At 39.3% G+C, this 24,505-nt stretch overlaps 1 protein-coding gene across 5 annotated transcripts in view; it reads right to left on the reverse strand.

The window, feature by feature from the left end:
• PRDM5 (PR/SET domain 5) overlaps nucleotides 1–24,505 on the reverse strand; it is a 216,247-nt gene that overhangs the window by 185,514 nt on the left and 6,228 nt on the right. For 4 of the 5 annotated variants that reach the window (XM_060105497.1, XM_060105496.1, XM_060105509.1 and 1 more), the window contains exon 2: nucleotides 12,346–12,429. In XM_060105497.1, the coding sequence (XP_059961480.1) occupies nucleotides 12,346–12,429 (84 nt within the window). Of the gene's footprint in view, nucleotides 1–12,345; nucleotides 12,430–24,505 lie in introns of those variants that run through there. The other variant, XM_060105500.1, reaches the window with a different exon arrangement.

Below are 24,505 nucleotides of genomic sequence, written 5' to 3' on the forward strand. Positions count from 1 at the left end.
TTGGTATTTACTTTCTATATGACCCAGTTCTTTTTTCCTCACTTCTTACCTGGCTTTTTTCATTAATAAAATTATCTTATAAATTATCTCATTTTCCTTTTCTTAACTTGTTAGTTACAACAATCTTCTACTATTATTTTAGATAATTTAGTTAGATAAATTTACCTGATAATGCTAGAACCTCGAAAAGCTTTAATTCCATTTGCTTCCCTCTTGCCTTTCAAATTGTTCTACCATTATACAAATTGTGTATGTTCTTAAACTCACGAATCATTACTATAATTGTTTAGTACCATCAATATTTATGTTTACTCACCCATATGTTTACCTTTTGTTGATCTTTGCCCTGTTCTGAATTTCTGAGTTTCCATCAGGATTCATTTTTCTTCTCCCAGAAGAGCTACCTTTACTTTAGTATTTCTTTTGGTGCAGGTCTGCTGGGTTTTGCTTGTCTGAAAACATCTTTAATTTTTTTTAACAGTACGACTTACTAAACAAATTTGTAAGGTCTGAAATTTATGTTGTCAAAATACACACTTTCGTGCCATTATCTTTTCAAATTTGTTTCTGCCCCATTCTCTCTCTCCTCTCCTACCAACACTCAAATGCCCTAACATCTCAAACCCATCCTCTCCTCACTCAATATAATTCCATTTTATTAGATTTTTTTAACAAAGTGCATGTACATGGTGATAACGTTAAATGCCCATATTACATAGAGTCACAATGTAATCTCTGAGCACTTTAAAGAAGTAAAAATCAAGAATTTTAAGCACAAGGAAGATGAACACCCTCCAGCTTCTGGCAGAGCAAAGGGAGAAAATTTTCTTCTTCCCCACAGTGCATGGTGATGTGTTAACTCCACATCACTACTTTCACATTTTTTGAGACAAGAAGGGATAAAAAGGAACTTGAATCAGCAATGTGCAGAGGGACTTCCCTGGAGGTCCAGTGGTTAAGACTTCACCTTCCAATGCAGGGGGTATGGGTTCAACCAAGGATCTGGGAGCTAAGATCCCACATGCCTCGTGGCCAAAAACCAAAACATAAAACAGAAGCAATATTGTAACAAATTCAACAAAGACTTTAAAAATGGTCCACATTAAAAAAAAAAATCTTAAAAAAAAACAGAAATGTGTAGAGATTTTTCCCCGTTGTATTTTGCTCAAGATAGTCTCCCACAAAATAAGTGGGCAATCTCTTTATTTTATGAGACAAAAAAAATAAAGAAATCTCATTAGGACAAGAGAACTAAGCATAAGAGGGAAAAAACTAGAGATGGCAACTTGCTCAAGAGAATATAAAAAATTTTTTGGGCTTCCCTGGTGGCGCAGTGGTTGAGAGTCCGCCTGCTGATGTAGGGGACATGGGTTTGTGCCCCGGTCTGGGAAGATCCCACATGCCGCGGAGCGGCTGGGCCTGTGAGCCATGGCCACTGAGCTTGTGCATCCAGAGCCTGTGTTCCGCAACGGGAGAGGCCACAACAGTGAGAGGCCTGCGTACCGCAAAAAAAAAGAGAATATAAAAAATCTTTAAATAAAAGGAATGTTGGAGTCTATTAGTATTCTTTTAGTCATCTTCCTCTTCAACCTTTCTTCTTCTTCCACATCATCACCATCTTCATCTTCTCTTTCACCTTCATCCTCTTCATCATCAACATGTACCAACTCTCCATCATTATGAACATCAGCTGCTTCTCCTTCTCCTTCTTTATCATCAATAGGTTCAATAGATATGGCCAAATATCATCTCTGATGAACTCTCTTAATTTGCATGCACCTGCACCCATATCATCAGTGAACAAGATGAAGAATATCTGAGATTTTTTTCATGCTACCTCTTCAAGACAGCTTTATTTTGTGTCTGACATAAACATTTCATCAGGTCCTTCCCAGATTCCCATTTGATTTCAGTCAACATTGAAGATGGGTCGCCACTCTTATTGAGATAAAATGAGTTGCAAAGAAGCTTATTTTAAAGCAAGGACTTTTAGCAAAATTAAAACATGTTTGTAATATGATTTAATATCTTCAAATTCTGTCACTTCAGTTGAGAAAATAATTCAGCATCCCTTCATTCTGATCCCCAAGCCAGGGAGTCATCTGCACATGGTCAGCAAACACTGCCCTTAAATTTGGGATTTGGGAGATCAATTATGACCTCCTTTGAATAGTTTTCAGAGTTTGTTAACACTTTTGTTATATTTGAAATTTTCCTCACTGGTTGTTTGTAAAGCCTGTTAATTTCAATTTATACAATATCTGTGTATCTAAATGTTTCCTATTGTTCTTTCCCTCCCTTCAGCAAATCCAGAGTAGCAAATTTTTCCTCTGGCTGGGATCTGGACGTAGTCTTCGTTTCCAAATTTGAAGAGTGAGTGAAGACACAGTTGAGGCTAATGCTGTGAAGCAAATCCAAAGCACAGTCACACAGGGAGATGATCACATTTGAAGAGGCCCAGAGAACTATACCTTCATTTTAAAATATTTTTGCTGGTTATAGAATTCTAGATTGGCAACTATTTTCTATTCCCTTAAAAATATATTTCAGTTGTTGACTATCTTTACTACCTTTTTTTAAAATCTTTTCTGTTAAAAGGCAGCTATCAGTCTTATTGTTTCAGTTTTGAAGGTACTGTCTCTTTTTTTTCTGCCTGCTTTAAAGATTGTCTTGGTTTTCCATAGTTGTACTAAGATATACCTGAGTGTGGCTTTCTTTATAGGAGTGCTGCTTGAGGCTCACAGAGCTTCTTCAATTCATCAGGTAATGTTTTTTAACACTTCTGGAAAATTCTCAGCCATTATTGCATCGAATTTGCTTCTTCCCCATTTTCTCCCTCTTCTTCAAATGCTAAATGATCCTAACGTTACAGATACATTAGATGTATTCACTGTCTCACATATTTATTTTTAGTCTCTGTGCTTCATTTTCAACATTTTCTATTGACTTCTTTTCCTCTTCACTAATCCTGTCTTTTGCTGTGTCATATCTAATATCTAATTCAAACACTGAGCTCTCAATTTTAGTTCATATATTTTTCTTGTCTAGAATCTCCATTTGGCATTCATACCTCCCAATTTTTTAATAAAATTCTCCATCTTTTCATCTGTTTGTTTCACTTTTTTCTTCCATTTGCTAGAACATATCAATCATGTTCATTTTAGAGTCCTCATCAGCTAACTCCAATCAATACCTGAATCCTATGTCAGTTTCCATTGTCCAGCTTTTCTCATGGTTTTAGTCACATGGTCCTATCTCTTAGCATCTAGTCATTTTCTATTAAATGCTGGACGCTGTGTAGTAAAAGAACTTTAGAGGACCCAGATATTATATTTCTCCAGAGTAGGCTCACCCCAACCTCTGCCAGGCAGAGTAGAATCTGTTCACTGTAAGCTAATCAAGGAGTGAGCTGATTCAAAGCTGGATGCAGCTGTGGCAGGCTTTGGGTTGGGGGGGGCCCTCAGTCGATCCTATTCCTACAGCACCACCCTACAGTGCTTCCAAATGAAAAGTATGATGTGCACTGAGAGGCCCTCCACAGCAACATGAGCCTGTAGAACACTCTGCCTTTTAGAAGTATGTGGTTTAACTTTACAGCAGCCTGTCATGCAGCTTCAAAATTCCGCAAATGTCTCGAGTAGGAGACAGCAATGTTTTTCAGTTCCTTTGGGTCTCCAATATTGTCACTCCAACTTCTCAAGACTGCCAAAAGCTCTACCTGTTTCTCTGTGCTCAAACACTAACCTCTACTTGGGCTGAGGTCAAATTTTCAGCCTCTTGCCCATATCCAGAATCACCAAAGCTCTGACCACTTCCTCAAGAAAAAAAAAGGCTATAGATTACTGATTCATCTGTTCAAAGTTTTCTCCTCTCTGGAACCACAGTACTCTAGTACTCTGCTTTAATAGCTCTTTGATGGCCTTACACAAATCACTTTTATGTTTAATCTGTTTTTTGTAGCTGCTCTCAGCAGTAATATCAATGTGTTCAAGTTCTTATCTGAGATAAGTTTTCTTGCCCTGTTTTATTTTCTTTATACCCATATCACTATCTTTCTTTATATTACTCATTAAAGGTGTTTTATGTCTATCTTTCCCTGCTGAAACATAAACTCCCAAGACAGCAAAAGCTTTACTAGATCCTCAGGGCGAAATCAGACTAAAGATTGTCTGACCCTGGTATCCTTCCTCTTTCTATCATGTTTCACTTACCCTGCCTATTTCTGTTTTGTAAAGAATTCCAAAGAGCCTCATCATTTCTCAGTATGAGAAAAGAGAAAGGCTAATTCTACATATATATATATTCTCAGCAAGAACTATTACTCCTCCTTTTCATGTATCCTCACTTTTTCCTCCATGAGAGAGAGAAATTAGAGTAAATATACTTTGGGTTTCTCTCCTTCATGGTTCCTTCTCTTTATCTAATTGTTAAGACCCTGACTGTCACTCCTTTCCATGCCCAGCCCCCTGCTGTGCATTAAGCAGACCTGCCATCAGACTCAGGGTATGCCTTCCACAGCAGACTGCAGACCTGTCTCTCTCTCCCATGCTCTCTGAGATGCTGCAAACTGAACCTGTGAGTCAGGCCACAAGTCTCCATGCGATGGCTGATGGACAAATATATTCAGAACTCCTCTGCAGGCCCAGCTCTTGCCACAAAGACCAAGATTTAAGAAGCAAAGTATCAAGTTCCCACTCTGTACACTTCTGGTACAAAGGGAAAGATTCAAGAGTATAGGCAGCGATCCAGATGGTGGTGTAGTAGGACGTGAAGCTCAACTTCTCCCACAAATTCATCAAAGATACGTCTACATGTGGAACAATTCCCACAGAATATCAAACTCAACACTGGCAGAAGACCTCAGACTACTGAAAGGGCAAGAAAATCTCCGTGTAACTGGGTAGGAAAAAAAAAAAAAGAAAGAAAGCGAGAAAGGAATCAGGACAGGACCTGCACCCTTGGGAGGGAGCTGTGAAAGAGGAAAGGTTCCTTCACCTTGGGAAGCCCCCTCACTGGCAGGGAGATCGGCCGGGACAGAAGGGGAGAATCAGACCCCCGGAGGAGAACTTCAGCAGCCGGTTTGCAGCAGCCAGAGCAGAGGGAGAACTGCACAGACAGTCAGTGCCGCAGTCCTGCACCCCCCAGCCTGACACGTGCTGGCAAGGGCTAGGTGCTGGAATTCGGGCTTCGGAGGTCAGAACTGGGGAGAGGACTGGGGATGGCTGTGTGGAAACAGCCGCGGGGGTGGGGAATCCAGTGCGACTGCAACGAAGGGTGTATGCAGAGGAAGCCTGGGTCACCTTATCGGCCAGTCGCCATGGTTTGGAGGGTGCAGGAAGGGAGAGGATGAACCCGGATTGCCGTGCACATGCTCGCAGTGGGCAGGACACTGCCGACATGGGCTCCAGGGGCAGTTGCGAGCCACCACTGCTGCCCGCCCAGATGCCAGGAGTGGTTATGAATCCCCCGCCACCACCCTCGCAGACTCCAGGAGTGTCCGGGAGCCGCCTCGGCTCCCATCGTGTGCTCCAGGGGCATGCCTGAGCCTCCACCACCACCCCCCGCCCACCTCCCCCCAGCCCCGGACTGAAAACCAGCCGCGCGTCTGCACTCCCCCATCAAGGGGGTATCAACCAGCACACACTGAAGAAAGAGGCGACAGGCATCCACACTAAGAACAGCCCTTGGGCCAAATATATTAACCCACACAAGCTACACGGGGACGCCCAGACATATAAATAGCCCTCCAGGACCACAGGAGATAACTGTTTCTCCTAAACTCACAGAGTAAGAGCAATATATAAGTAAAATGAAAAAATAGAGGAACCACTCCCAGTTAAAAGACCAAGATAATTCCCCTGAAGGAACAAACAATTAAACAGACCTCTTCAGTCTAAAAGACACCGATTTCCAAAAGGACATAATGAAAATACTGAAGGAATTAAGAAAGGCCATTCATGGAAATGCAGAGTACTGGAAAAAGGAACTACAAACTATAAAGAGGAACCAAGAAAAATTAGAAAAGTCACTTGCAGAGACAGAAACTGAGCTAAAGGCAATGAATAGCAGAATGAATAATGCCGAAGAATGAATAAGTGACCTGGAAGATAGAATAACAGAAATCACCCAATCAGGACAGCAGACAGAAAGCCAAATTAAAAAAAAAAATGAAAGCAATATAAGAGACTTATGGGATAATATAAAGTATGCCAATCTATGCAAAATAGGGGTCCAGAAGGGGAAAAAAAGAGAAAAGGGGATCAAAAATGTATTTGAAGAAATTATGGCTGAAAACTTCCCAAACCTGAAGAAGGAAACAGATATCCAGGTACAGGAAGCACAGAGGGTCCCAAACAAGATAAACCCAAACAGACCTACACCAAGACATATTATAAGAAAAATGATGAAGGTTAAAGATAAAGAGAAGACTCTAAAGGCAGCAAGAGAAAAACAAAGAGTTAATTACAAAGGAACCCCCAGAAGGCTATTAGCTGATTTCTCTACAGAAATGTTGCAGGCCAGAATGGACCGGCAAGATACAATCAAAGTCCTGAAAGGGAAAAATCTGCAACCTAGGATACGCTACCCAGTAAGATCATCATTTAGAATAGAAGGAGATATAAAGAATTTCTCAGACAAGCAAAAACCAAAAGAATACAGCAGGGCTTCCCTGGTGGTCCAGTGGTTAAGACTCCGCGCTCCCAATGCAGGGGGCCCAGGTTTGATCCCTGGTCAGGGAACTAGATCCCACCTGCTGCAATGAAGATCCCATGTGCCACAACTAAAGATCCTGCATGCCACAACAAAGATCACACATGAGGCAATGAAGATCCTGTGTGCCGCAACTAAGACCTGGCGCAGCCAAATAATAAATATTTTTTTAATAAAAAAAAATAAAGAAAAGAATACAGCGATACTAAACCTATCCTAAAGGAAATAGTGAAACGTCTTCTCTAAACAGAGAAGAAGAATCTATAGGAAAGAGAAAATCACAATTAGAAAGTAAATCACTTAAATAGCTAGTACACAGATTAAAAAAGAAAAAATGAAATTAAAAAATTTCTGTGAAAGTGATGACAACCACAGTGAACAGCAAAAGGATGAAAGTGAAGATGTAAAAAAGGACATCAAAATCATAAAATGTAGGGGAAGAGAGTAAGAAAATGTAGACTTTTTTTTTTTTCCCTAGAATATATTTGAGCCTGTATGACCACCAGTCTAAGGCAAGTAGGGATAGGAAGGGATTAAACATACTTGAAAAAACAGGGTAACCACAAATCAAAAACATAAAATAGATTCACAAAAACCAGAAAGAAGAGAACATAAGTATAATACAAAAGAAAATCATCAAACCACAAAAGGAAAAAGAAAAAGAAAGGGATAAAGAAGAAATATAAAATCAACAGGAAAACAAGGTTAAAATGGCGATAAATACATATCTATCAATAATTACTTTAAATGTCAATGGACTAAATGCTCCAATCAAAAGACACAGAGTGGCAGACTCTGTGTCTTTTGATTGGATAAAAAAACAAGATAAAATACAAGAGATATTTGATAGACAGATATACAAAAGTGGATAAAAAACAAGAGACCTACCTACAAGAGACCCACTTTAGGGCAAAGGACACACACAGATGGAAAGTGAGGGGAGGGAAAAAGATATTTCATGCTACCAGAAATAACAAGAAAGCAGGGGTAGCAATACTCATATCAGACAAAATAGCCTTTAAAACAAAGGCCATAAAGAAAGATAAAGAAGGAAACTATATAATGATAAAAGGATCAATAAAAGGATTTTATATTCAGCACCCAAATACATAAAACAAATACTAACAGACATACAGCGAGAAATCAACAGGAATACAATAATAGTAGGAGACTTTAACACCCCACTCACATAGATGGACAGAGCTTCCGGACAAAGAATTAATAAGACAACAGAGATCCTAAATGATATAACAGAACAGTTAGATTTAATTTTTTCATGACATTACATCCAAAAAGAAACAGAATACATATTCAAGTACACATGGAACATTCTCTAGGACTGATGACATACTCGGGCACAAAACAAGCCTCAACAAATTTAAGAGTATAGAAATTATCTCAATCATCTTTTCTGACCATAACAGCATGAAACTAGAAAGGCCAAGTTCTGAGAACTTACCAGGCCAGTTTCCACACAAAAACCTCTTGCAGACAATGCAAGAGGATGCTCTGGGAAAAGAAGGGAAGAGGCATGGCCAACAGAGCAGAGCCATTTGGAGCATTCAAGAAAACACTGGAGGGCTTCCCTTGTGGCGCAGTGGTTGAGAGTCCGCCTGACGATGCAGGGGACACGGGTTCGTGCCCCTGTCCGGGAAGATCCCACATGCCGCAGAGCGGCTCGGCCCGTGAGCCATGGCCGCTGAGTCTGCGCGCCCGGAGCCTGTGCTCCGCAACGGGAGAGGCCACAACAGTGAGAAGCCCGCGTACCGCAAAAAAAAAAAAAGAAAACACTGGATTCATCAACGGCCCCTTTGGAATACTTGAATAATAGGCTGAGCAGGTGGCGATGAAAATGTACAATCTGTGCTGCAATCTACAGGTACCAAAACGTAAAGGTATGTGCTAGAGTAAGAGCCAGTCTCTGCAGAGGTGGTATTTGAACTGTGGTTTGAAATACCGAAGAAAATATTATAGAAAGAGAAGATGTTGGAGATTTAAAAACAAAGGGTTGTTGAGAGTTTTAGCAACATTACATGAACGGATTTTGGTCTTAGAGCAAGTCTGAGCAGGTAGACAGTGGAAGGAAATGTATCTCAAGCTCCAAACCACCTGGGAAAAAGTACGCAAAAAGACTTCTAACTAAGGGAAGAATAGACTACGATACAAACACCTGGGCACGTTCCATCAAATTACCAATAGGAAGCGTTTACAGTGGAGCACTGGTTTCCAAGCTCAAGCTCTATAACTGGCCTGAGGCCTGAGAAATCCAGAATTCTTTTCCTGATGCAGTTTATTTTAAAATAAAAGTAAAATTCTGAAGTATCAAGAAGGCTTAAGGACAGAGGAGACTGAGTCTCTTCAGACTCCAATCTCAAATCCTGGTGGCCAACACAGAACGAGGCTGAGGTGCTGTTTAATGCTCTGAACCAGTGGGCATCGGTGAGCGCCAAGCTGCAGCTCTGGGGGGAGGGGGGAGGATGCAACAGACGATGATAGTTCTCCCCAATGAAACCCTCAGGTGCCTCTATACCCCGCCCCAAACTAACAGGGGCTCACACACACCAATAGGTGCAATCCTCACTGGTACCTCCAAGTTCTTTGGTGTTAAATGGCCACCTAGGGGCCCTTGGCCTTGTCCACCAGGACTGTTGGCACCACAAGTGCAAATATAAACTGAGAAAGAGCTATGCCATGTGCTCTCTCACAGGCATCGTTTTCCAAACACTACCCCCAGTACCTGGCTTATGTTCCATAACCATAAGCACTGGCTTGAGGAGAAGGACCACACATTTGAGAGCTGCAGGTGGTTCACTCTGGAGCTATGGGGCATATTAGAAATGACTTAAATAATCGGTCCCAATTTACCCACAGAGGAGGGAAGGCTCATTATCTCCCTTTGAGAAGGCTCAAAAGTTTCCAAGAGGAGAAGACTGTGGTAAGACCAGTCAACCTCCTTTCTCTGTGCACCTTATGAATCCTGGCACCTCCAAAGCTAAAATAATAAAAATGGACTTTAAGACTATAATTCAAGGCTGGGAAGCAGCTCTCTCAGTTAACATACTAAGGAACAGGACTAGAGCCAGCAAGCAGTAAATCTTTGCCGTTCAAAAGGTATTGACTGCTTTTCAAGTGCTCCCCCAGGAAGATATACGACTGAGAGTGTCTTCCCCTGCCCTGCCCGGCAGCACAACTGGACAGAGCAGAAACTGGCCGACAATCCACCTTGAAGACCAGACTCAGAGAAGGAAGAACTACAGGAGGGAGGGAAAAAGTGCATGAACTAAGGGGTTAAAGGGATCAAAGGTCTTAGGTGAAAAGAGCAGGCTTATAGGGGACAAGGAGACTCTTCATCAATACCTTTCTGAATTGTGTCAAAAGTACAAATATTACTTATTCAAAACACAAGCATAACATAAGAAGTAAAAGAAAATAAAGAATGGCAATCATTATGTGAATGTAACATTACCTGAACGTTGTTCAGGTATGTATAAAATGTATAAAATGTATAAAATCAATAGCTCTTTGGGTGGTAAAGTGAGAGGACTAGATATACTGGTATGTAAAAACAAATAATAACGTAAAGACATCAAAGAACCACAGGAATACATAATGCAAAACTAGATGAGTTACGGTAGCACTGTCAGCCTCTTTAAGTTTCCTATATGCAAGTCTTTTTTTTCAAAATAAAAATTATAATCATCATCTGCTTAGCAATGCATCATAAGCAGCTGTGCAAGACATTAACCTGACCACTACACTAAAATTTTCAGAGATAACAAAACAAATATCAAACGTCATTAACAACCCCTTAAAAATTGTTATTTTTATCATTTTCAACTTATTTAGGTTATCTTTTTTGTCACATAAATGTTTGGCTTTTGAAATCCTTCACGGTAAAAAAAAAATTAACTGCTGAGAAAATTAAGATCTTATAGAAAAATAGTAAAAGCCATTAAAAATATTTTCAGGTTTATAAAAATAAACAATTAAAACAGCATATTAAAATAAGGCAAATCAATAACATTTTCCACTTAAACTGTAGTGAAGACTATATTATGAATTTCCATTTTCCATCACCTGCACTTCAGAAATCTTTCAAGAACCTCAAGCAACCCCACTCCCTACATCAAGCAGTTTCAGCAATATGGCGATGCTTAAAAATGTATTTTGCTTACAGATAATACATTATGATATGTTACACGTGTCAATTTGGCTCGATGGTAGTACCCAGCTATTTAATCAAATAGTAATCTAGGTGTTGCTGTGAAGGTGTTTTATAGACGTGGGTAACATCTACAATCAGTTGACTTTAAATAAAGGAGATTACTGTCAAAGCTGTGTGTGGTCTTCATCCAAACAAAGGCCTTAACTGCAAAAACTGAGGTTTGCTGGAGCAGTTCTGCCTCAAGACTGAAGCATCATCAACTCCTGTCTGAGTTTCCAGACTACAGATTCCAACCTGCCACCCACACAATCCTGTGAGCCAATTCCTTGAAAACACACACACACACACACACACACACACACACACACACACACACACACACACACACACACACACACACACACACACACACACATCCATTGGTTCTGTTTCTCTGGAGATCCTAACCAATAAATGTACATTCAGAGAGACATTTTATGTGTAGTTCTCTGTTTCAGTATCCTTTATCCTTCTGATTTTATGATCCTACTTCCCTTAGGCCCACCTATACATACCATCTCAGCTCCCACACTCCTCATGGAACCCACCAAATAAAATTCTTGGGACTGAGTTTCCTTTTCCAAGTTTTTGTTTAACAATATCTACACCTCTGCTTTTCTACTTCCATCCCTCGGGCCCTTCTTTTTCTAAAGATTATGAAAGAACAGTAATGAAAATAACTGACATAAACTAGGATGAAAATTCTCATAATATATAGATATACATTTGCATATACAAATTCCTACAACAGAGAGACTTCAGATTGCAAAAGACTATCTACAGTGTCACAGCTCTTTAACTATATGTTTTTAAAGGTAAGGTACATTTTAAGCTGGGATTTTCATTCCAACACAGAGCTCAGAAATGTTTCTGTGCAGGAGATCAGCTTAGTGCTTTGTGACCACCTAGAGGGGTGGGATAGGGAGGGTGGGAGGGAGATGCAAGAGAGAGGGGATATGGTGATATATGTATACATACAGCTGATTCACGTTGTACAGCAGCAACTAACACACCATTGTAAAGCAATTATACTCCAATAAAGGTGTTAAAAAAAAAAAGAAATGTTTCTGGGCAATTAACACTGCAATTGGGAAATAAAAGTTAAAGGAAAAGTATAATTTCATTTACAGAAATCAAATTCTAAATCCATAAAAAGAATGTGCTTATTTTGAAATCCAAACATCCTTATTCATGGATAACTTTCTTAATGATGAAGTATATAAACTTCAGAGTTACAGAAGAATTGTCTAGTTAGATATTTCAACAGTATTTTAATGCTAAACTTTCAAGGTATTCAGGTTCCTTAAAATTCAAACATTTCAATGCTTCGTCAACTGGAATCAATATCTATTAACTTAGCTTTATACATGCCTTAAATAGTACAAAGAAAAACATATTTTAAATATTTAAAACAACAATCACATGCTCACCTCCCACATCAACCTGTAATCCATATTTTCATCCAAGTCTTCGGGCATTCTCTTCTCTCCAGCAAATGGTCCAAACTTTTCACCCTGAGTAGTAATGATTACATTGAAAAAGGATTAGTACAATAATCAATAATCAAGATACTAAAATAAACTATTATTTCTCTTCTGGAAAAACATTTTCTCCAAAGCCTTATGCCCAATGATTGAGATACATTTAAAATATTAATTTACCCAACACAAGATATTTACATATTTTAAATCTAACTTAATCTATTTTAGCCGAAGAGCCTAAATCCACAACACAGGAGCCAACAAGAAAGGGTTAAATCGCTCAATATTTAAATTCGGACAAGGCTTGAACACTATACTTTCATGTTTCAAACCTCTGCAGTCACTGGCAAGTGGTCTTAAAATGAGAAGCACTGAGTCTTGCCTGACTTGAGACAAGCCCACCAGGCAGAAAACCACCTGGTTTCCATAAAAATCATAAATTCGTCCCAATCATGAACAAGAAAGAAGTAGACTTGCCATCCTCAGAGGAAGACTGTTCGTACACAAAGTTTAAATTCTCCTGCCACTCTTTCAAACAACCAAGGGGGCACTCTATAAACCAGGGCTTCTCAAAGTGCGTACTTGAATCGCCAGCATGAGAGTCACCAGCGTCGCTTATTACAAATTCAGAATCCTGTGCTTATTAAAATCAGAATCTCTGGGAGTGGGATGTGTGGAGCTGCATTTGGACAAGTTCCCAGGTGAGAGCTGCTGGCAGACACCAGGAGTGGCCCCGGCAGGGAGGGACCCGAGAGGCAGGGTGAAAGGGTAAGCAAAACTGTTCTCACAACTAAGGCAACCAAAGCAGGACTGGAGAGACAGAGAGGGTGGGATCACGCTTGTCCAGCCAGACGATCCAAAGACGTGTGTGCAGAGAGGGTACAGGGTCACGCATGCCCTCGTGAGCCTCCTCCAAACCTACCTGTGACTATTCTACAGAACCCTTCTCTTCGTTGGGAGGTGGACGAACTTTTTTTTTTTTACATCTTTATTGGAGTATAATTGCTTTACAATGGTGTGTTAGTTTCTGCTTTGTAACAAAGTGAATCAGTTATACATATACCTGTGTTCCCGTATCTCCTCCCTCTTGCGTCTCCCTCCCTCCCACCCTCCCTATCCCACCCCTCTACATGGTCACAAAGCACTGAGCTGATCTCCCTGTGCTGTGCGGCTGCTTCCCACTAGCTATCTATTTTATGTTTGGTAGTGTATATATGTCCATGCCACTCTCTCACTTTGTCCCAGCTTACCCTTCCCCCTCCCCATATCCTCAAGTCCATTCTCTAGTAGGTCTGTGTCCTTATTCCCGTCTTACCCCTAGGTTCTTCATGACCTTTTTTTTCTTAGATTCCATATATATGTGTTATATGTGTTAGCGTACAGTATTTTGATGAACATTGTTAGGGGGAAAAATAACCACCAAAACAATGTTTCAAGGCATATAAATGACTTAATGAACAAGAGAAAACCCAACTCCAGGCAACAGTCAAATGTTAAAACTTAGAGGAATTCCAACTAGCCCCTCATGTTACAAAGAAAAGAGGTTCTGAAAAGTCACAAGTAATGGCAAAGCTTTGAAGACCTATTGTTTAATGTTAACTTGGAAGCAGAAAATGCTACAGAGATCCCTGAAATCAAGACGATAATCCTAAATAAACCAAAAACAAGTACACCAAAGAGACAGGGAGACTGCTATTTGGCTATTTCAGGCAACCTGGAAGACAGACCAAATATTAAGGTGTGTTTTTGGTAAAAAATTTGAGGATTTGGTATTAATGCATATATAGTCCAACTTTTCACTCCACTTTGTCATGTATTTATAGCCTTTACCAACTAGTGCAGAAGGAAATCATCTGAGTACACGCTTTCCAATGCAAGAGATCTACCCATGCCAGTCAGTTCCTCTTTGCAGTACAAATCTGGAGGAAATATAAAATTGTATCAATCAATTCAGCAGCATTCAAAGGACTGAAAAGAAAGGGATGGAAACCCAAGAAAATGCACTGGGCTTGGGGGAAAAAGCCTGCTTGTATGCAGGCCTAGGAAGATTATTAAAGGATTTACAGCTTTGAAAATTCAAAACAAGAATCAGGACTGTGAGTTTAAAGCCTTGCTATTAATAGTGAGCAATCACTCTATCATAAACTCTAACTATAATAAATACAGCTTTCAATTTTTTTTTTCCTCAGCCAAGAAATACATTTTGCATCTCAGCCTAGCATATTCACATCTATACAGCTGACAACACGGTGTGAACTATGTGGGTCCACTTAAATGCAGGTATTTTAATTACACCATCCTGGTCCTTTGAATGCACCAGTGTGGAAGAACCACAGATACGGAGGGCCAACTATAAATTCTGTGTGCATTTACCCCCATGTTGTTCAAAGGTCAAGTGTACACAGAAACACACATAAAAAACTAACATGTAAATTTTTAAAAATAATACTACCCTTCCTCTGTACAATGTATTCCATACTGTCTACTCTATTTTACTTCACTTTTGAAAAAATACTAGTTTTGCCCCAATAAAGTTAATTTCACAACTCACCAATGGGTTGCAATCCAATTTAAAAAACACTGACATAAAAACACAGATGGAGGAGACAAATTTCTAAGTATATTTGGCTTTCTCGATTTGGTAAAATTGCCTTCAAAGTACACTAGTGAGTATACTGGGATGATGTGGTCAAATAAACTTGAGTTTCTGTGGCTGCAAGATTACAAAAATGTAAATAGTCAACTCTTAGTTATCCATACACTTGTGGTAAGAAACACTGCAGATGATTAAAACAATTTATATTTGGTTTTTGATGAGGATTTTATAATTACTTGACCCACTCCAGGCCTTCCCCTAAAGATCCCAGCACCTACTACCCACCCCCTTCTCTCTTTGTTCACTGTCATTTCTACTATACAAACAGCACTTTCTTATCATCACAGGTTTAATGTACACACTGCTTTGTTCACTAACCATTTCCTATGATATTTCTAACCTAAGAGTAAGCCTCTCCTGCCTCAGTAGGCTCGAGTAACGTACCCATGAAAGGAAGATTTAGGGCACTCACCCATGGGTAAATTTTTTCTTTTAGATAAACCATATGATATTGCCAGTATTTGACCATTTTTGAGCTATAAAAATTAAAATTTTTCATAGGATTCATTATAATATAAATTATATATACATGTGCATGAGCATATTAAACACCTAAAGTGAGGTTCATAATTAATGATAGGAAGGAAACTAACGTTTCAAACTATCTTCTTGAAAATTTCAGAAATTTCTAGTTGACTTCCTATCATCATTGGTTTTATTTTTTGTGATTTAGTTGCTGAAGATCTCATACTAGCAGCAGAAAAACTATCAACTCTACCATTTTCTTGCTGTTAATGTGCATCAGCATCATTATTATTACCTTCAACCTGTGACTACCTTACAAAAAACCTTCCAAGAATTCTTCACTTCTAACAATCTGAAGAGTCACTATCTCAAATGTTTACAAGGTGAGGCAGGAAAGCAGCACATTAGACAACAAACATGTGAAGGACACAGTAGGGAGTGGCCAGGAGGTGAGTTGGAGGGGCATGCCCATTTAAAAAGCTTTTCAACTCCAACTGACTGTTGTTATATCACAGGGGGAGCCCAATGTTGCAAGATATCTGCAAATATTTTAGTGAAGCTGACAACACAAATTTGTTTGTGAAATCACTACTACTCTACATTAGCAATGAATTTCAAGTTTTCAAAATTCTGCGCAGATCAAATAAAATGTGATTGCAAGATAAATTCAACCTGTAGATACCAAATGTCCAAGTCAAACTCACTTCTCAGACTGGCCCAATGCTGAGCCTACAGTGGTGCTTCTTTGCTGTTTCTAAAAAATGCAGATAAATATCCATTCAATTTGGGACCCACTGGACTAGACAATAACTTTTAATTTAAAAATGTACGATTGCAAACATGTGGGCCATTTTCTCTCATTTTGATTAATATTATTAGCAGGAATTTGAAACCAAGAGTTACTGCAGATCTCTCTCTTAGAATAACGGGAAAAGCACTACCTGAGTACTCCAGGGATTGGATCCTAATCCTTGCTCTGCCACTAATTATCTGTGACACATCAGGATGTCACAAACTTGGGAGCTTCAGTTTCCTCACCTATAGAACTGAGAAATGTGGATTAGCTGATTTCTAAGATTCCTTCCAGCTCTCAAATCCTATTAGAGAGAGCTTCCACAGACCAAATTTAGAACAATTTGGGGATCAAAGAGAACAAGAGTATAATTGATTGAAACACATTAACAAATTCTTAAAGCCACAATGATTGCCTGAGAGGAAAAAAAAGAATTTTTTAAATGTCTCATTTGCTGGCATAACAGCTTACTAAAATTAATAAAGAGAAAGAACTAAGCATCTTGTCCTATCTTTCAACAATTACGCTACTTCAGGATAAGCAGACAGCAGCAAGCGATGAAGGAAAGCTCTTCTTTACAGAGGAATGCTAACTTATAAATAAAGGAGGAACAGTCAAGTGAAATCCCCATTTTGAAATCCGTAATAATGTAACTGATTCAGTGAAGGATTATCAATGGATGCTAAAACCATCAGGTAAAAGGTTGACAGTAAAATAGGTATTCATACACTATCAGCTCACAGATTACCAAAGCACCAATTACCTTTACAATGGAAAAATTACGTTAACCCGGTGCTGGTATTACTCAGGGAAAAACCAGATATTATATGCCCTCTGCTAAAACGCAGTATGAAGTAAATCATTCTAGCCCTTCATTCCCCAGTGTCTGCCATAGGGATGTGACAGGAGTGTTTGCTAAACTCTCCAGGCACCTCCAGAAGCCAAAGGGCAAGTGAACATGCACAGAACTCTTCCCGCTTGTCCTGCCTCTCACCCAGCACCTGGGGAGATCCTGCTACCTAGGAAGAGCGCACATGGATAAAACACATTGAGAGTGGGAGGGGGATGCTTCCTATGTTCCCTCCTGTCTCCCACTGCCAAAACTGCACTATCTTCTGCAACATAAAGAGTATCCAGAGCTTCCCTGGTGGCACTGGTTGAGAGTCCGCCTGCCAATGCAAGGGACACGGGTTCGGGCCCCGGTCCAGGAAGATCCCACACGCCGTGGAGCGGCTGGGCCCGTGAGCTATGGCCACTGAGCCTGCGCGTCCGGAGCCTGTGCTCCTCAACGGGAGAGGCCACAACAGTGAGAGGCCCACGTACCGCAAAAAAAAAAAAAAAAAAAAGAGTATCCAGAGGGTAGAGAGAAGTGTTTAATACACAGTGTCAGTGTGTTTCAAAAAATAATAATAATAATCTATATCTAACTCTTCAGATGAGAAGAAATACAGAAGATAGGAACATTAAATAATGTGCCTTGGGAAACCATCAGATAAATCCAGATTGTGAGATACACCACAATTAGCTTGATCTCTTCAGAAAGTAACTGTTATTTTTTTAAAAACGGTATGGAAAGAGGGAAACTGTTAAAGAGAGATTTAATAGACATAACCAAGTATAATAAGTGGTCCTTGAGGATCCTGGTTCAAAAATAAACAGCTATAAAAACATTCTGGAAGCACTTGGAGTAATTTGAATATGGGCTGGAATTAAAAGACATTAGGAAATCACTATTATTTTTGTTGGATGTTAAAATGACAGTATGGCTACTTAAGAAAATGTCCTTATGCTAAAATATGGAGGAATGAATTGTCATAATATTTATAATTTACTTTGAAATGGTTCAGCAAATAAAAAATATATACATATAGATGAAATAAGTTACACTCAAGTGAATCAATCTGCAGTTGAATCATTTATATGTAAAATAATGATGTTTTTCACAGAAGGAGTCTAGAGTCCTCACTTAGAACATAATTATATTTCAGTGCTAAGGTACTATGCATGTGTGTGCTCTTGCAATACAAGTAGGCCATCAATAAAGTACACTTCCAAAAAGTTCAATATGAAAAATATCCAATCTTCTTTCCCTACTAAGACTGACCAGGTAGAGACAACTTGCTTCCCTATATCCATCCTCCTTAGTACTAGAATGCTGACCTTGTGGCAGGTACTAATGTACCCAGGTAGAAAAACATTACCAGTTCCCCATTTAGACAGAGAAGACAGCTAACAACATGGAAGCAGAAATCACTGTATGAACTTACTACAAAAGCTCTTAAATGAGAGCTAAGTCAGGAGGTACACCCTAATGCCTTGGTTACTTCCTCTTTCTCCTCATCTGGAATCAAAGCATGATAGCTGGGGCTAAAGGAGCCATTTTGAGGCCGAGAGAACTGCAAAGACTTCCACCCTGACATTTTGAGCCACTGAACTGATAGCAGCAAATGCCCACCTTGTTATAGAGAGAACATAACCCCCAAGCTTTAGATTACTACAGTAGTCTCTGTTACTCTGAGCTGATACGGCAAATATCAGAAATGCACTAGTGCCCAGGATATAGCAGAATTATTCTTTATGAAATTCATCAGTTATAATATGAATATGAAATGGGAAATGCAGGAGAGTTGTGAAGGAGAAGTGATTCTGGATTATGGTGACCTGAATGCAGCACCTTTTCCTTTAACCCCAATTCTAAGTCACTTGCTTCTCTTGAGCAAAACAACTTCTACTAGCATGTATGGGTAACTGTGTATAAGTGAAGCCTTAGGTTCTGGCACAGAACTGGTGTGAGGCATTCTCTAAAGTGGGCTGAGTAATTAACTGAAAAACAGCAGAAGAGTGCTGAGGACTGGCAACTAGGGGATCCTGAGAAGAACCTGAAAGGCAGAGAAGGCTGGGGCCATAGCCCACAGTCCTTCCCATCCTTGCAGCCCAGGAAAGTGCAAGGAGACCAGAAAGCCAACAGGGAATTGACAGTCTATCTGTCACTGCAGGCCCATGACAATAGAGACCCCTTTGCCTACGGGGAAGGACTGATACCACAGAGTGTTCTTCAATAACCAGTCTTGAGCTTCGATAAAACAACCAAGGCAAATTGCCTGTAAAAAGGGGCCCAGGTGCCTATGAAGGAGACCAAGCAGAAAAATAATATCCATACTCTGTAAAATAGAACATCTGTAGGAGACAGAGTATGTTAATTAAAAGGAATTATGTTGGGAATTCCCTGGCGGTCCATTGGTTAGGACTCCGCGCTCTCACTGCCGAGGGCCCAGGTTCAATCCCTGGTCGGAGAACTAAAATCCCACAAGCCATGCGGTGTGGCAAAAAATTAATTAATTAATTAATTGGAATATGTCAATTATGTAAGAGAATTTAAGGAGATTCAAGTACAGCACTCAAAAAAAAAAAAAAACCTTTAAAAGTGAAAAAAGCATAATTTCCTAGTTAAATATTTTTAGAGAATAAATTGAAAGAGAAATACAACAACCTGAGAATCCCTTACCCAGTCAGGAAATCCTTTACAGTCAGATGGGAAGGAGAGCTACTTGACGATATACACAGATTCAGAGAGAATATTATCCACATGATTTAATGAGAAAAAGAACCATAAAAAGTCTCTAACTAAACAAATTAACCAGAACAAAGGACAAAAATTAGAAGAAAATGAATAGCTGGTGTATATACACACCTAGGTATGCAGAATATACAAGTTAAATAACAACTCTTGAAACAAGGGATATACTTTTAAAAGAAATTCTATTAAGTAACACACCATTTCATCAAAACTTAGGAATCTGGGGTGAAGAAAGGCAGGAAGACAAAAGCATTCCCAAAGTTGCAGGGCAGGCAGAGGTTGGGGGGAATGCTGAGTGGTGACAGGAAGGAAGGAGAAGAGGGAACTAATAGAGAAATGAACATCTTGTGGAAGAAATCATATTTTTTGTGGAAAATATGGTTGAGGCTCTAGCTATCAAATAAAAAAACATGTGCATCTGATTAAGAAAGAGGGGAAGAAGTAAATCACTAAAGAAAAAGAAGAGTAGAACTAATAAATTAACAAGAGGGGGGAAAAGAATGAATAGTGACTTGGACAGCAAAAATAAGGAAAATTCAAAATAAGTTATAACAATATAAAATAAGTAATGAGTGTAAAGATGACAAGAATAAAAACCAATTATATTAGTCATTACACTACATATGAAAAGGCTAAATTCTCTTATTAAATGAGATTGTAATACTGCATTATGAAATATAACCTAGCTAACATGATTACAAAAAGGTAAAACAAAATGATAAAAAGTAAATTAAAATGAGTAGACAAAGTTATACAGATAAAAGCAAAGAAAAGGCAATAGTGTACCATACAAGGTTAAATTAACAGCTGAATTGCACTAAACAGAATAAAGCATAACGTTATGTAACGATATAAAGCATATTTACGAAGAAAATAGAACAGTGAGAAACCAGTAGCATAGAAATCTTAAAAACACAAGAAGAACTAGAGTGGGAGATTTTAAAATACCTTTCAAAATTGGACAGATAGGTTAAGTAATAAAAAATAATAAATAAAAATATACAGAAAATGCCATTAATCTTAAAACATTCAAAGTTCAAAATCCATCAAAGATTTAGAAAGACTATCACTCCTACCCTAATAATAAGAAAGTCGATAAACTATAAAATCATAACTTTTCTTGAAGAGTGCACTGGCTTACCTATGGCGGATCACAGAAGGAGGAGCTGCCGGCCACCACACAAGCAAGTAAGAAATCAATTAACATTTTAATAGTTTGCTAAAGAATGCATGTGAGACAGCTTGACTGTATAGAACCACTGGAAGCCCCAGACCCAAGGGGAGTTCACACACACATACAGACTCTTTTCCAAGGGCCTCCCCATATAACAAAGATTGGGGGACAGAAAGAAGGACAGAGAGACTCCTTCAGTGGTGCAGAAGGAAAACAGCAGCCGCTGCAAGAATGCACAACACCCCATACCTCCTGCCCTTATCTTTCTCTCATATTAGGAGAAGCCTTCAGCTAATACAAGAACATAGCAAACTCTGTCATCTCCAGGATACAAATAAAGATCAACTGCTGCTGAAGGAAGCAGTACAGGCTCAGGAATTTATACCACAACCTCAAAGGATTCTTACCATTGGGTGAGGGACAGGAAACACTCTCCCACAAAAAAACCAATCACTGATACGAGACAAAAGTTTGGCTCCTACGGGAAAGAGAGGTAGGAATGCTATGGAAACTCAACTCCCAGAGCTCAGGCTAATAAACCCTAGATAAGAGTGAAGCTGGACCAAGACAGAGAACAGAGAGAACACAGACCTCAAATAACACAGCGGTCTACTGTGGGGGAAGGACAAGAGCATGGCAACTCAGTGAGAGAAACCCACTATGATGCAGGCACTCAGGGACAGGAGAAAGCTGAGAGTAGAATAGAGACACTGAGAAAAACCTGGAGCACCCCGGCCACCACCCTAATCACAAGCAACTCTAGAAGAATCTGAAGCCTGTGGTGCACTGCAAGTAACAAAAACAACAACATAATGCAAACCCACCTTATCTCCTAACTAGGTTGACCCAAACTCCCACACTAAACAGGATAACAAAATAAAACATGTGCATATTTCCAAACATAAATACTATTTACCACACTCTGTTTCACACATGACACTGGCATTCAGTCAAAAATACAAAAATAAAAACATACAAGGAAACAAGGGAAAAAACAGCAAATTCTGAAGAAACAAAGCAATCAGCAGAATCAGATGCAGAAATGACACAGACATTAGAACTATCAGACAAGGACTTTAACAATAACTATGGTTAATTTGTTAAAGAATGTACTAAAAAGGCAGATAACATGCAAGAACATAGGGGAACTATCAGCTAAGACATGGAACCTATAAGAGAGAATCCAGTGAAAATGCTAGATATAAAAATCATGGTTTCAAAAATGAATTCCTTTGACAGACTCACCAGGTAACTTAACACAGCTGAGAAAAGCAGCAGTAAACTTGAAGGCAACAGAAATTACCTAAACAAACACAAAGTGGGAAAAGAAAAAAAAAGAGAAAGAAAGCAGAACAAAGAATGTAAGAGCTGTGAGACAATATCACATCAACTGGTCTGACATACATGTAATTGGAGTCCCAGAAGAGAGAAAGCTTATGCCAGGAGTAATATTTGAAGAGAAAATGGCTAAGGATTTTCCAAAAATGATAAAAGACATCAAACCACATATAAAGGGCCTCCCTGGTGGCGCAGTGGTTGAGAGTCCGCCTGCCGATGCAGGGGATACGGGTTCGTGCCCCGGTCTGGGAGGATCCCATATGCCGCAGAGCGGCTGGGCCCATGAGCCATGGCCGCTGGGCCTGCGCATCCGGAGCCTGTGCTCCGCAACGGGAGAGGCCACAACAGTGAGAGGCCCACATAACGCAAAAAGGAAAAAAAAAAAAAAAAAAAAAAAAAACCACATATAAAATAAAAAAGCAAGTTTTAAAAAAAAAATTAAAGACATCATGTTCAAACTGTTAAAATGCAAAGAAAACAAGAAAAACCTTGAAAGTAGAGGAAAAAAGATTATGTGTGAAGAATGTAACTTACAGCAGACTTCTTGTCAGAAACTTTGTAAACTAAAAAAAAGAACAAGTGATATCTTCAATGTAATGAGAAAAAAAAAACCTGTCAACCTAGAGAAGATATCTTTCAAACAATAAAGCAAAAGACTTTTTTTAGAAAAACAAAAGCTGAGAAAATTCATTGCCAGCAGACTTGTGATACAAGAAATGCTCAAAGGATATGGTACCAGAATATGATACCAGACAGAAATGTAACTCAAAACAAAGAAATGAAGAGCTCCAGAAATGGAAATAAAGGTAAATAACACAATTTGCCTTATTTTGTAATTGTTCTAGAAGATAATTGATAGTATAAAGGGAAAATAGTAAAAATGTACTGTAAGGTTTATAACACACAAAATAGATGAAAATGATTGCATAAAGGATGGGAAGGAGGAACTGCCGGTATAACAACTATATCTCACTGCCTTTTTGATATCTGTTGTCTAACAGACTTGTCAAAATCAACATGCCTTAAACCAAACTGCAGATGGCGAAGGCCATTTAAACCTGTTGCACCAAAATCTTCCCCTATCTCAGTTGCTGGCTGACAAACCAATCCTCCCAATTTCTCAGGCTAAAACCCTTGTAATCATCTTCCCTTTCTTCCACTTATCTCATCAGCATATTCTATCTTCAAACTACACTTCCAACACTGCCACTATCTTGGTCTAAGACACCATCACATCTCACACGGATAACTGCAAAAGAATACTAATAATCTCCCAGTTAACACATTCACCCTTTGGTCAACTATTCTCCACACAGCAATCAGGGTGATCCTGATAAGCTCAAGTCAGATCATGTAACTCCTCCGCTCAAAACCCTGCAGTGGCTCCCCATTTCACTCAAAGTAAAGCCAATGGCATGCCCCAAAAGGCCCTAAGAAATGTAGGCCTGGTACCCTTCTCTTCACTATCTCTCTGACCTCCTCCCCTAGTACTTGGCCCCTCGGTAAGTCCATTCCAGCCTCACCAGTCTCCTTATTCCTGGAACACAACAGGCAAACGCCCATCTTAGGGCCTTTACTCTAACTGCTGCCTAGAATGTTCTTGCCCTAGAAATGTTTGGCTACTTCCCTCCCATCCTTTAAGTCATTGCCCAAATTTCCCAGCTAGTGAGGATTAACTGGGCCAACCACCTATGTAGAAAAACATCCTCCCACAAACGCACACAGTCTGCCAAGTCAACAATACCCAGCTCTACTTTTTCTTATCACATTTTAACACAGTATAAGACTTTTCTAATCGTTTCTAATCGTTCATTGTTAATCTTCTTCTCCTCTCACAAAAATGCAAGCTCTGCAAGAGCCAGAATTTCTATTTTGTTCACTACTGTATTCCAAACAGCTGGTACCAATCTTGGTAATAAACATTTACTTAATAACTGTGTAAAACAAGACCCAAAGAAATGAAAATTATGTCATATCCTCCGCATAGAATATGTTCAGTTGTTAAAAATAATAAATTAAAGCCAAAGCAGATTACCTAGAGGGATTTCTATGAGATACTGCTGAATGATACTCCTTTCTCCTTTTTGTAAAATAACTTCTTAAAAG

This window comes from Mesoplodon densirostris, chromosome 1, assembly GCF_025265405.1.
Source record: "Mesoplodon densirostris isolate mMesDen1 chromosome 1, mMesDen1 primary haplotype, whole genome shotgun sequence".
NCBI classification, from domain to species: Eukaryota; Metazoa; Chordata; class Mammalia; order Artiodactyla; family Ziphiidae; genus Mesoplodon; species Mesoplodon densirostris.